This window comes from Myxine glutinosa, chromosome 14, assembly GCF_964187855.1.
Source record: "Myxine glutinosa chromosome 14, kmMyxGlut1.1, whole genome shotgun sequence".
Taxonomy (NCBI): Eukaryota; Metazoa; Chordata; class Myxini; order Myxiniformes; family Myxinidae; genus Myxine; species Myxine glutinosa.
The window spans coordinates 65,549,008-65,563,079 of record NC_136274.1 but is presented as its reverse complement, the minus strand read 5'-3'; the positions used below and the strand labels follow the sequence as shown (position 1 = coordinate 65,563,079).

At 49.9% G+C, this 14,072-nt stretch overlaps 1 protein-coding gene across 1 annotated transcript in view; it reads right to left on the bottom strand.

The window, feature by feature from the left end:
• LOC137439274 (uncharacterized) overlaps positions 1–14,072 on the bottom strand; it is a 57,410-nt gene that overhangs the window by 13,689 nt on the left and 29,649 nt on the right. The window contains exons 3-5 of the mRNA XM_078768045.1: positions 1,106–1,296; positions 611–784; positions 318–476 (exon numbers count right to left, since the gene is read on the bottom strand). Coding sequence (XP_078624171.1) covers positions 318–476; positions 611–784; positions 1,106–1,296 — 524 coding nt within the window. The remainder of the gene's footprint in view (positions 1–317; positions 477–610; positions 785–1,105; positions 1,297–14,072) is intronic.

The window sequence follows — 14,072 nt, the reverse complement described above, 5'->3', positions numbered from 1 at the left end:
CAGGCTGAAGAGTTTACGTTTTGTATCCCACTGATTGGCCAGATCTGCATCCAGTCCTGAACCAAAGTCTACCCAAATTATTGTCACCTACCCAATTCATCGACAAGGTTTCCTCCAAACCCTTCCATAACTTTTTGCAATATCCTGCTCACAGACAAACAAACAGACAGACAGACAGACAGACAAACAAGCAGATGTGAAAACATAACCTCTGTCCACCTTAGGTAGCGGAGGTAATGAACCTCACCTAACCGTGTGGTTTATCTTGGAGTTATCAACATCACGGCTGACGTACAAATGAAGAAAAAAAGCACAACCTTATGAAACAAGACGCCATCTTTCTCTCGCAGAGCAGTCTGCGCAGCATGAAACTCTTTCGTTTGTTTCTCAATGATCTCGTCCAGACGTGCATTCTCGACCTTCAACTTCTCCACCTCTCGTTTCCTTTCTGTCACTTCTTTCTTCTCACTGTCACACTGTCCAAACATATCATGATGCTTTTTAGTAAACCTGGTCTTTTGGCTTTATCCTTTATCCAAGAGACAAATTTTTGAAGACGAGGATGAAAGATAACTTTCATGAACACAACACAACATTAAAAGAAAGAGACCTTCCTTTCAAGCAGGATGTTGAATGCCTGGAGCTTGTGCTTCGCTTCAATCTCAGATTTCATTTGCACCTCGTACTTCTTCGATAATTCAGCGATTTCCTGATCAAAGTCCTGCTCAACCTGTACCAGCCACTCATCCCATTCCTTATTCCGCCTCACCAATTCCTCCCGCAGCTGTTGTGAGTGGTTAAGTGGATGGAGGGAGTAGAGGACAACAGGGTGATACGTTCAGTGAGAAAAAGGCCGCAGGTCCAGGTAACATCTACAAAGATTGAACATTGCACATAACGTAACATTCAAGGATTCTGGTGTTTTATGGAAAAGGTAGTTACTAATTTATTAAACGTGTACATCTCTCCCGGCGATGGCACTACCTACTTATTACATCCGGTGCTAATTATTTCTGCTCTGTATCGACAGAATGTTACAAATACCCCAAAGCCTGTCAATGTATCACGGATATCACAATAGTGGCATAGTTAATGAAAAACTCACCCGACATATTTCATCATCCTTCTTGGCCATCACCACCCGATGCTTGGCCTCTACTTCTTGTAGGGCACCAGTATGTGTCTGTGTCAAGGCCATGTTCTGCTGCTTGTACTGGGTCTCAGCAGTCAACAGAGCAGATTCCAGCTCCTTACATTGTGTTATCTTCACCATCATCTCCTTCCAAAGTGTATCTTCTGTAGATTGTGGAGGAAAATAATGCATCAGGTTGTTGGACTCTATGTCTGAAGGAATTTATCTCCCTATCTGTAATGAAGCATATCCATGTATGGCAGGTGGCCTATTCCATCATAATTAAGCCTGACAGCACGCCAAAACCTTGTATTCAACAAACCGCACCATGGGGTCTGTCCCAAGATGCCATCAGAAGTAGGTGCTCTGATATGCCAATCGGGTTAGAGTAGAAAACCCTCCTACCCCAGCGACTCTTCCCATGGATGTGGTGGTCGGGGGCCCGGGCGAAGGGGGAGAAGGAAACGATATGAAAGACAGAATACACAGGCAGGCGAGAGCTTCTTGACCAGAGCAGAGCTTCTGGTTTTCACACACACACACGGTCTTAGAGAGCCTCTTGCTGTGTTCACGGGTCAGTTTCTCACCTCGGGCTGGTTTAGAAGCCCATGTAGCACACATTCTAGTCTGTCTGGGTTTCCTCTTTGTCTTCCCTTTTGCTTTGCTTTCTCGTTCTCCTCTTTCCCTGCTTTTCATTCTCTTATTTTCCAGCTTTCCTTTCATTCCCGTGCCTTTCTTCAGCATTTGCATGTACATATTCTGCACCTCTCGCCCTTGTGCCGCTTTGCATTGAGTCTCGGTCGCTACACTCGTGCCGCCTAATTGCATCACTAGCCCCACTTCACCATGTTAATATAAAGTTGAGAAGGGATTGATAAGGCTCCTAGGACATGGGTATCGAATAGGGAATAAGGGGAATGTATGCATGCTTGAGAATTTCCCTGTACATACTTAGCAGTAAACCTGCATTGTAAATATGTGCTTGACTGAACACATGTATAAAACGCATTTGTGTCGTGATCTTAATGGTCATGTAAGGCAGCTGTGGGTGATTGATTTGGGCTTGTAGATCGCTAGAAGCAGTTACGCAGCAATTGGTCCCTTTCGGCCAACTATTTAAAATCTGTTGCGTGATCACTGACATGGTACTCGCTCATTTAACGGTCTTTGTTGTATGGTAACGCAACACTGGGCGTGGGATCACACGGGATATTTTGGGGGTGACTGTCTATTGTGTAATCACGATTCTTGTGTGTGCTCGTGTGCACGCTGCCGCCGCCACTGTTCGTCATCTCCACTAACGAGTCTCAAAGACTGAACTGGGCCTTTTATGGTCTCTAAGCATTCATCTTCACCACAGCAAGGACGCTGCTGCTACCAGTCGCCATCTCCACATGTGGTCTCACCAAAGCTCAGTCCAATCTGTCCATGGCAGGAGGGAGTCACTTATAACGCTTATAACGTTTAAGACTCCTTATAACGCTCCCCAGACCTTACACCTCCAGATTTCTTTCTTTGGGGGCTCATGAAAGACCTTGTTAACGCACAGGTTGTAAACCTGGTGCGTTATAGCGTTTGCCTGGGAATTTCTGTCTCTCCAAAAGTGAAGCTCCGTTTCTGTCGCTCAGATGTGTAGCCAGTTTCTGTCGCTCAGATGTGTAAACATGACGTCATCAAATCTATATTTAGGCTAACCATGGGCTACCCCTTTGGCTGGTACGCGGCCGCTCGCTAGTACATAATATAGGATATATTTGTTATATGTTATGTTATAGGATATATAGGATATATGTTATATGATATAGGATATATATAGGATAGGTTATAGGATATATATGTTATAGGATAGGAATATAGGACCCAAATGACCCAGAGGACCCAAATGACCCAGAGGACCCAAATGACCCAGAGGACCCAAATGAACCAGAGGACCCAAATGACCCAAATGACCCAGAGGACCCAAATGACCCAGAGGACCCAAATGACCCAGAGGACCCAAATGACCCAGAGGACCCAAATGACCCAGAGGACCCAAATGACCCAGAGGACCCAAATGACCCAGAGGACCCAAATGACCCAGAGGACCCAAATGACCCAGAGGACCCAAATGACCCAGAGGACCCAAATGACCCAGAGGACCCAAATGACCCAGAGGACCCAAATGACCCAGAGGACCCAAATGACCCAGAGGACCCAAATGACCCAGAGGACCCAGAGGACCCAAATGACCCAGAGGACCCAAATGACCCAGAGGACCCAAATGACCCAGAGGCCCCAAATGACCCAGAGGACCCAAATGACCCAGAGGACCCAAATGACCCAGAGGACCCAAATGACCCAGAGGACCCAAATGACCCAGAGGACCCAAATGACCCAGAGGACCCAAATGACCCAGAGGACCCAAATGACCCAGAGGACCCAAATGACCCAAATGACCCAGAGGACCCAAATGACCCAGAGGACCCAAATGACCCAGAGGACCCAAATGACCCAGAGGACCCAAATGACCCAGAGGACCCAGAGGACCCAAATGACCCAAATGACCCAGAGGACCCAAATGACCCAGAGGACCCAAATGACCCAGAGGACCCAAATGACCCAAATGACCCAGAGGACCCAAATGACCCAGAGGACCCAAATGACCCAGAGGACCCAAATGACCCAGAGGACCCAGAGGACCCAAATGACCCAGAGGACCCAAATGACCCAGACGACCCAGAGGACCCAGACGACCCAGAGGACCCAAATGACCCAGAGGACCCAAATGACCCAAATGACCCAGAGGACCCAAATGACCCAGAGGACCCAAATGACCCAGAGGACCCAAATGACCCAGAGGACCCAAATGACCCAGAGGACCCAAATGACCCAGAGGACCCAGAGGACCCAAATGACCCAGAGGACCCAAATGACCCAGAGGACCCAAATGACCCAGAGGACCCAAATGACCCAGAGGACCCAAATGACCCAGAGGACCCAGAGGACCCAAATGACCCAGAGGACCCAGAGGACCCAAATGACCCAGAGGCCCCAAATGACCCAGAGGACCCAAATGACCCAGAGGACCCAAATGACCCAGAGGACCCAAATGACCCAGAGGACCCAAAGGACCCAGAGGACCCAGATGACCCAAATGACCCAGAGGACCCAAATGACCCAGAGGACCCAGAGGACCCAAATGACCCAGAGGACCCAAATGACCCAGAGGACCCAAATGACCCAGAGGACCCAAATGACCCAGAGGACCCAAATGACCCAGAGGACCCAAATGACCCAGAGGACCCAAATGACCCAGAGGACCCAAATGACCCAGATGACCCAAATGACCCAGAGGACCCAAATGACCCAGAGGACCCAAATGACCCAGAGGACCCAAATGACCCAGAGGACCCAAATGACCCAGAGGACCCAGAGGACCCAAATGACCCAGAGGACCCAGAGGACCCAAATGACCCAGAGGACCCAAATGACCCAGAGGACCCAGAGGACCCAAATGACCCAGAGGACCCAAATGACCCAGAGGACCCAGAGGACCCAAATGACCCAGAGGACCCAAATGACCCAGAGGACCCAAATGACCCAGAGGACCCAAATGACCCAGAGGACCCAAATGACCCAAATGACCCAGAGGACCCAAATGACCCAGAGGACCCAAATGACCCAGAGGACCCAAATGACCCAGAGGACCCAAATGACCCAGAGGACCCAAATTCTATGTATGTTTCTATGATGTATGTTTTGGTGAAAGTACATAATGTGAATACTAGTAGCAATTTTACAAAAACCATGGCATAATTTCAAATCTTGACCCGAGATGATAATTATGCTACATCATAATTTCCATGTGCCAACCTGGGCGGAATCCAAGTGGATTCACTTGACTTGTTTATCATGAAAAGCCTCGTACCATTCAGGAATTGAAGGCTCAAATCACTGCAAAGTTTGAGGAAATTGATATCGAACTCTGCAAGCGTGTGTGCCCCTCTGTGCCTGCTCGGCTGCAAGGGAGGGAGTCGCCAAAGTAGAGTCGTCCTCGGCGGGAGGGGCAAAGTGCACCAAGGTGAAGGAGTCGATAAAGCACACTAAGCTGTACGGCTAAGTCGTATCCCAAATGCCTCGGCCTCACCAAAGCTGTTGTATTCAGCACGGTCCTTGACCCCACCGTATATCAGTACCACATTCGAGAGGATGGGGTCAATAAAGCCCTCTAGGCTGCACAGCCAGGCCGTATCCCAAACACGTTGATCAGCGCAACACGGGGCGCCATGTGCATGGCCCTTGGCCTCATCTAAGCTGCTGCTCTCGTCACAGTCTTCACTTCCACCTAATATGTTATTCAACATGGTCTTTTGTTCCCAACAAAAGGGAAGTGGCAAATCACCACCCCTCCTCTTCGCCGCCATAGTGTGTGCGTGTGCATGCGTGCGTGCATGCGCGTGTGTCTATATGTATGCTTTTCTTGTTTTTTTTAAATGAAACTGCTGGTTTGGTTGCAGTCTGAGGAAGACAAAGGTTCTGTATCTTTCACAAACTGCAATAAAGCCAGAAGTTGCATTGTAACTTTAATATCTTCTTGCTCAGTTGCAATTGAGAAACCACATTAACTGTTTAGCGGAAACCCTAATGAAGTGGACCTTTGGTAGATGCACGTCATTGGTGAGGAAGTTTGCAGCACATGCCAATGTGGTACAGTGAGTTCATGGTCACATAAGAGTTAAAAGTTATTTGGATGTACAATATATACAGGGTGAGTCAAAAGTAGCGCCCGATTTCTGTATATATATATATTGTTACAGACGCGGTTGTGGATGTTGGTTTACCGAGCGGTTTGGTATGACCGCGTCTGCACGTTTACCCGATTCTACTCGAACGTTGACTAAGTCGCGCTACGCTAAATCAATTGAGGAAAAGGACACAACGGCTGGATTAAAATGACACGACACCAAGGGTTCAGTTCTCAAGACCTCCGGAGGAGGTTATAATATTGCGGAAGGTCAGATTACAGGAATGAGAGGGACAGCATAGAAAGGCAGGCACTTAGACACACTCTTATATTAGCCCCGACAGACGACAGATAAACGGGACAAAACTGACTCACACGGGGATTGATGGCAAGGAAAGCGGGTAGTCGATGGCTCAAGGTGCACTCTTGGCTCAAGGACAGAATCGACCCGCTCCGGTCCAGAGATGCGGGAGGTCTCACTCAGCGCTCGAAGGTGACTTTCTTTCTCCAAGCTGGGGGCGCATCTTACGTCACGTCCGGTAAGTCGCTGCGTATATCCGGCGGGGAGTGACACGCCCTCGGCTAGTTAGCTCCGCCCCAGATGGAATCGGTCCGCCCTTCTTATTGGGTGCGGGGGGGCCACCGGGCTCCGCCCTTGACGAGGAGCTGACAGGGAGCCCCTTCGTGGTAACCCCGTCGGAGCGCATGGTCACTGGCGACTAACCGAGCCGGTGTGAGGACGCACACTCCCCCGCGCCGCGCCGCCCCCATTCTCCTCTGTTGTTGTAGTTGTAGTTGTTGTTGTTGTTGTTGTTGTTGTTGTTTCATGGGGAAGATGGGAGGAGGTAAGGGGAGGTCCTAAACTCACTACTGGTGCCATACAATCACATTCTGGTGCAACGAAGAGTCAGAATTAATGGAAACGAGTCCTTAACTGACATAGACTAAGAATAACTAGCAAGATGTCCTATAGTTGTCTACGTGAGATGCGGTGAACCTGGGCACGACATTTAATGGGGGAAAAAGGGGAAGGTCGGTTCTACAGAGTGTTATTTACAGGCAATGGGACTAGGGAATGGGGGATTGGGGATAGTTGGGGAGTATTGGGGAAATAGGGGAGTATTTACAAGCGGATATTGAGGCCAAGTCCCATATCCGCAACATTGCACCCTTCTCTACCCACGGGGCGTCCCGACCCGATAAATTTTTACCTATTTTAGTGTGGCACTCAGATGTAGTTCCCTCTACTATTAACGCTACCCTGAGTGCGACAGTTTTACAGATATTCACAAATGAGTAAATATGTCCCCCTGTGACGTTGCACCCTTCTCCTCACAGAAACACACCCACAGGATAACCGAATCCGGAAAGAATTCGCAAACTAAACATACAGCCGGTAGGGAGCATTATTTACAAGACTACGCTGATATTTACACTACGATCCAGGACCTGTTTTTGGAGGAACACATGCAGATGTTATGCATAGAGAGAGCACGCATGCCAGCATCGATACACCAACCCACGAGTGCTCTGTGGCCTGACGGCCTTTAATAATGTGCAGAGCACCCCTTCCAAGCACCGAAAGCACCACCCCAAGCACCAGTCAGCACCGTCCGGTGCACCAATAAAGTGTTTATAAATCACCGGTGGTGTCGCAGCCGGCCGATGTTCTGCCGCTGGTCTTGCCTTCGTGTGGTGCACTTGGTGTTCTTGCCTCTTTCAAAAAAATAAAGAAAGGCGCCAACCGTGTCCATTTCTGTATTGTGGCCGTCAGGGGGCCAACTATAAGTGGTTCACCTTGTATGGCATAGGTGCCACGTTGACCCATAGGTCCATCCACGGGTGGTGCTTGGCCGCAAAAGAACTGCGGTCCATTGTGGGTGGCCACCAACATTGCGGTCCATATGGTGTATCGATCCAGGCAGCAAGCAGCGAAAGTGCAGGCCCACAACTGCGTAGCCAGCACCTCTCTCTCCTCTCTCTCTACCCCAAAGCCAGATCCTCGGAGGTGGGAGACAAAAGAAGAAGACAAGTGAGTAAGGTGGTAAGGGCGCAAAAGTGCACGCAATGTAAGATGATGCACACTGGGGGCACATGGGAACCAGGTGAGACAGGTACGTTCCTACCGTACGCCCCCCCCCCCCCCCACCAGGTAACCTACATGGCCCCTCCCTTACCCCTTACTGTATCCACAAAACACAACACTACCCATAAACATCTACTTTACAAATCAACAAACATCCCTACTGTCTTCCCCGTTCCTCCCATAAACCAAATTCGTCTTCTCTCCCTCCTAACCAATCAAATTTGCCATTTTCAACTCTCATCAAAATTTGCCATCTCCAACTGAACATCAAAATTTGCCATTACCAATTCATCATCAGTCCCTCCTAAGGAGGGAGAGATGGAATCACCCCAATGTCTCATCCACGTCGTGATGCGTCTCACAAATCCACAGCAATCTCATTTCCTGCACCAAAACAAAGAAAACACAGGTGTGGAGTCATCATCATCACCACAGGTAAGTGGCTGCGCATGGTGCGACAGGTTCATCAATCCTAACTATTTCCTAAATGACTTTAACAACTTTACACTACCCGGGGTCTTTCCCTGCCAAACCATTGGCCCTCTTACACTATGGGTTCTAAAAACCAATTCCCATTGGCCAAACTGTGGTGCTTTTCAATTTGGGGTCTCACTCCCCCGATTCATCTCCCGGTGCCCTCGCACAATTTCTGGGCTGTGGCGTGTACCTCTCCCAGCGGGTCTACCCACCTGCACACCTCCACCACTGCAGTTGCCTCCGAGCTTACCTGCTCCTTACCCTAACCTAACTACCTGGGGAAGGCCCTCTGGCGCTCTCCCCACTCGGTGCCCTCTCTGGCACTGGGCTACCCGGGTCCGTCCTCCGGATCCTCGGGCCCCATCCACAACTCTACCGGCTCCCAGAGCCCACCTGCGGCCTCACCTGGCCGACATCCTCACAGTGGTGGAGTGCCCAACCAACTACACACACTAACAGGCTACACGCCCAGCCATTTCCACAACACTAATGCACCCATCCACAATACCATTCTGTCACCCGCACCACAGATGCCAATATCCAACCACAATTTACCTGTACCCTCTACCTAACACTTACACTACCCGCCCCGGGTATCCGTGATGGGGGTCCACTCTTCCCCCATTCACACCTTCGCACCATGCACACCACTCCGTACCACTTACTCCAACTCTCTCCACACACCTGTACCTGCACACCTGTGCTCTCACACCTGGTGCCACCTGCACCCTTCTCTCCCCAAGCGCATTCGCGCTGATCCATACACTCACTACTCATACACTGCTCCACACACCTGTCCAGTTGCACACCTGTGCAATCACACCTGTTCAATCCTCACACACACGGCATCATCTCAGCTAACTACTCCCTTCTGAAACTTGCGCTTCCCAGTCGTCCCTTTAAACTATTGCGCTCCCTCGTCATTATCATCCATACTAATCTACCTGCGTCCCCACTACAGGTATCAGTCACTAACTAACCTTAACGTTACCTAATGTCATCTTCTAGGGCCCTATCAATATAACCTAACCCACCCGGGCTAGTTTTCACCGCCATACACCCCATAAACTATTGCGCATTTGCCCCACCCATGGGAAGGGTGGCAGGGATGCCCCCCTTACCCACCGGGCCCATCGCTCACTACCAATTTTGCACATCAAATTTCAACAAATTAAAAATTTGCCAATCACTACCCATCATCTGCCAATCACTACTGCCAATCCCTTGCCAATCATCAAATTTTGTTTTTCTCTAATTTTGGGTCCAAAACACTAACCTCATCACCCAGTCTACTCACTACTGCCTCTCGGTGCGCCAATTCCTGTCCAAAGCCTGGCTTCGTAAAGCCAAGCAATGGATGCTGGTTGTTTTGTGCCAGCGGCTGGATGCGTCCGGCACTCGGTGCAGGGACGGGGGCTTACCCGGGCCGAGATCCCACGCACCATCTCGGCGTGGAGCCATCCAATGTCCCGATCTCGACCTGCCGGAATACCTCAACAAAAGGTGGTCGCCATGACGACCCTTTCTATCGGGCTGCCCGCTCCGCCTAGTGGAGCACGGACGCGGCCGTTCAAAGCGAGGTCCAGCACGCACCGAGGGCCCGATTCGGCTAAAAGTCGCTCTAACCTCTAAACCGGTTACCGTCGATGCTTCACCTGGACGCTTACACCCCGCAGCCCGTTCCTTGCTCACACATCCAGCCGTTTCCATGCTCCTCGTACCTTTCCTTACACACCCAGGTACACCCATTCCACTCACAGCCTTGGTCACACACCTGACCACCGAACACTTTGGCACACATTCGTTGGTAGCACACCTCACCAACACACCTCTTCGCGCCCCCTCCTCGGTCACCTCCTCTGTGACAATCACAGGTGTGCTCTCATTCGCACACCCAACCACGTGCCTCACCACCAACTCCAGCGTGCATTCCCACTCACGCTCTACCATTCCAGGTGTGCATCCATCCATCCCAGGTGTACATCCTCGCTCACCTGTCAACCAACTCACTCTCCTTGTCACTCTCAATACTCTCACCTCCATTCTTGACAGCGCACTCACCCTTACTCTTGACAGCGCACTCTTTCCCCATGCACCTGTCCGTCACACACCTTTCTCGCGCACACTCTCCCGTCACACCCTCTGTAACACTCACCACACCGCGCTTCCATGTGCCCCCTCGCACACGCGCTACGACCGACTCACTCTCGCCAGCACCCTCACTCCTTGGCACGCACTTTTTCCTCACACACCCCAGAGTCGGACTTTCTTGCACACCTCCTTTTTCGCACACCAGACCTGTCGCACACTTCACCAACGGCCTCTCACCGACACCCGGGTCTATCTCGACCCCCAAGCTTATTAAATCACCTGGCGCATCATACGCACGACCATATTGGTCACCACCTACACCGGGTCCTCTTCCTCTTCGCTTCTCCTCCATCACCTGCGAATCCCTCATCCGGTTAATGAGCACATCATCACGATCCAAACACAGACTTTGGACCAATTCTTTTACCTCCTCTTTTATCTCCTTCTTATCCTCTCTCCGTCGCTTCTTAATTTCGCTCACCCCTTCTTCCACTTCTTCTAATTTCTGCTTCACCTCTTTTATTCCCCGGTACGTCTCCTCAAGCTCGTCCTCCAAGGCTACCTTGACCGTTTGCATGTGCGTCCTCACCTGCCGGTCCTTCGTCTCCATTACCTCTATCACCTTGTCCAACCTCGTTGTCAGTCCCTCACGTACCATCTGACATTCCCTCTTCATCGCTATCAAGTCATCTTTTAGTTCTTTCTGTGTCGCTTTCAACCCTCCTAATACCGCAGTGTTCCTTTGAACCTGCTCCGTTAGTCCTTTTTGTCCCTCCGTCAGCTGTTCCACCTCCTGCGTCAGGTCCTCTATGCCCCCTTGTAACTTTACAGTCCCCTTTCTCACCTCCTTCTCCATGTGCTCCTTACAGTGCCTCACCTCCTCGCGCACTCCTCCGACCTCCTCACTCACTCCTCTTCTGATCTCCTCTCCCATCACTTGCATCTCCTGCCCAGATGCCACCCTCATCTGCTCCATTTCCTCCCTGTGAGCATCCAGTTTGGTTTCTACCCCCATTCTGACCCCCTCTATCTGCTGCCCCATTTGGTTAACTTCCCTTTCCGCTTGGTCCCTCATGTCCCTCAATTTGCCTTCCATCCTGTTTTCTAACCCCTCTAACCCATTTTTCACTCCCTCTATCTGATTCTCCTGGGCAGCCATTCTATTTTCTACCCCCTCTAACCCCTTTTGCATCCCTTCCATTTGATTCTCTTGAGCGGCCATTCTGTTTTCTACCCCCATTAACCCATTTCTCACCTCTTTTATCCCGTTGTCTAACCCCTCAAAATTATTGTCTAACTTCTCACCGGTACCCCTCGCTTCGTCCCTCATTACCCCCATTTGGCCCTCCAATCGCTCATTCTGAGCCTCCATCCGGTTCCCCATTTGTCCCATACTGCTTTTCAAACCTCTAATTTGGTCTCCCAATTGCTCACCCATTTGTTCCATAAGGGCCCTCATTTGCAGGAGGAAAAGGTTCGAATCCACCAGGGGCGCTGCCACGGTCGCGGGCGCGGTGACCAGCGAGGCGCCATTTTGCGCTCCCGCAACGTCGGGCGCAACGACGCTATTTTGTGCGTCTGCTACCCTCACTGCTTCACTCTCCTCGCGTCCCTCAATTTGGTCCTGGACCGACCCTGCCTCACTCTCCTCTACCGGAACCCAGCTGTCTTGATCCGCCATAGCGCGACTTTCAAAATTCGGGTTTTTATATTTGGTAAAACACAATCGAATTTCGTCGTTATAATTTCGAGCGCGGGAAACGCGCTCCGGATCGAATTCTACCTCCCAACACCAATTGTTACCCTAGTGGTACAATTGGTGTTCCAAAATTTGGGCTAAATGAATTTAGTCCCAGGTCCGAATCCGACACTCCTGACACCAATTGTTACAGACGCGGTTGTGGATGTTGGTTTACCGAGCGGTTTGGTATGACCGCGTCTGCACGTTTACCCGATTCTACTCGAACGTTGACTAAGTCGCGCTACGCTAAATCAATTGAGGAAAAGGACACAACGGCTGGATTAAAATGACACGACACCAAGGGTTCAGTTCTCAAGACCTCCGGAGGAGGTTATAATATTGCGGAAGGTCAGATTACAGGAATGAGAGGGACAGCATAGAAAGGCAGGCACTTAGACACACTCTTATATTAGCCCCGACAGACGACAGATAAACGGGACAAAACTGACTCACACGGGGATTGATGGCAAGGAAAGCGGGTAGTCGATGGCTCAAGGTGCACTCTTGGCTCAAGGACAGAATCGACCCGCTCCGGTCCAGAGATGCGGGAGGTCTCACTCAGCGCTCGAAGGTGACTTTCTTTCTCCAAGCTGGGGGCGCATCTTACGTCACGTCCGGTAAGTCGCTGCGTATATCCGGCGGGGAGTGACACGCCCTCGGCTAGTTAGCTCCGCCCCAGATGGAATCGGTCCGCCCTTCTTATTGGGTGCGGGGGGGCCACCGGGCTCCGCCCTTGACGAGGAGCTGACAGGGAGCCCCTTCGTGGTAACCCCGTCGGAGCGCATGGTCAATGGCGGCTAACCGAGCCGGTGTGAGGACGCACACTCCCCCGCGCCGCGCCGCCCCCATTCTCCTCTGTTGTTGTAGTTGTAGTTGTTGTTGTTGTTGTTGTTGTTTCATGGGGAAGATGGGAGGAGGTAAGGGGAGGTCCTAAACTCACTACTGGTGCCATACAATCACATTCTGGTGCAACGAAGAGTCAGAATTAATGGAAACGAGTCCTTAACTGACATAGACTAAGAATAACTAGCAAGATGTCCTATAGTTGTCTACGTGAGATGCGGTGAACCTGGGCACGACATTTAATGGGGGAAAAAGGGGAAGGTCGGTTCTACAGAGTGTTATTTACAGGCAATGGGACTAGGGAATGGGGGATTGGGGATAGTTGGGGAGTATTGGGGAAATAGGGGAGTATTTACAAGCGGATATTGAGGCCAAGTCCCATATCCGCAACAATATATACGTATATATATATATATATATATATATATATATATATATATATATTTCTGTCAGTTGATTGTTTGTTTGACATTTGTATTACAGTGTACAAGAAGGTATAAATAAATGAATGACATGTTTATCTAACCATTTAGACCTTACACTCCCCAGACGCTTACTTATAACGCTCCTTATAACGCTTAAGACTCCTTATAACGCTCCCCAGACCTTACACCTCCAGATTTCTTTCTTTGGGGGCTCATGAAAGACCTTGTTTATCATGAAAAGCCTCGTACCATTCAGGAATTGAAGGCTCAAATCACTGCAAAGTTTGAGGAAATTGATATCGAACTCTGCAAGCGTGTGTGCCCCTCTGTGCCTGCTCGGCTGCAATTGTGCATCGATCACGAGGGAGGGCACTTGAAAATTGCAAGTAAAACAGCTTGGTACACTTCCGTAATAATTTTCCCCCAAATAAATGGTTAGATAAACATGTCATTCATTTATTTATACCTTCTTGTACACTGTAATACAAATGTCAAACAAACAATCAACTGACAGATATATATATATATATATATATATATATATATATATATAT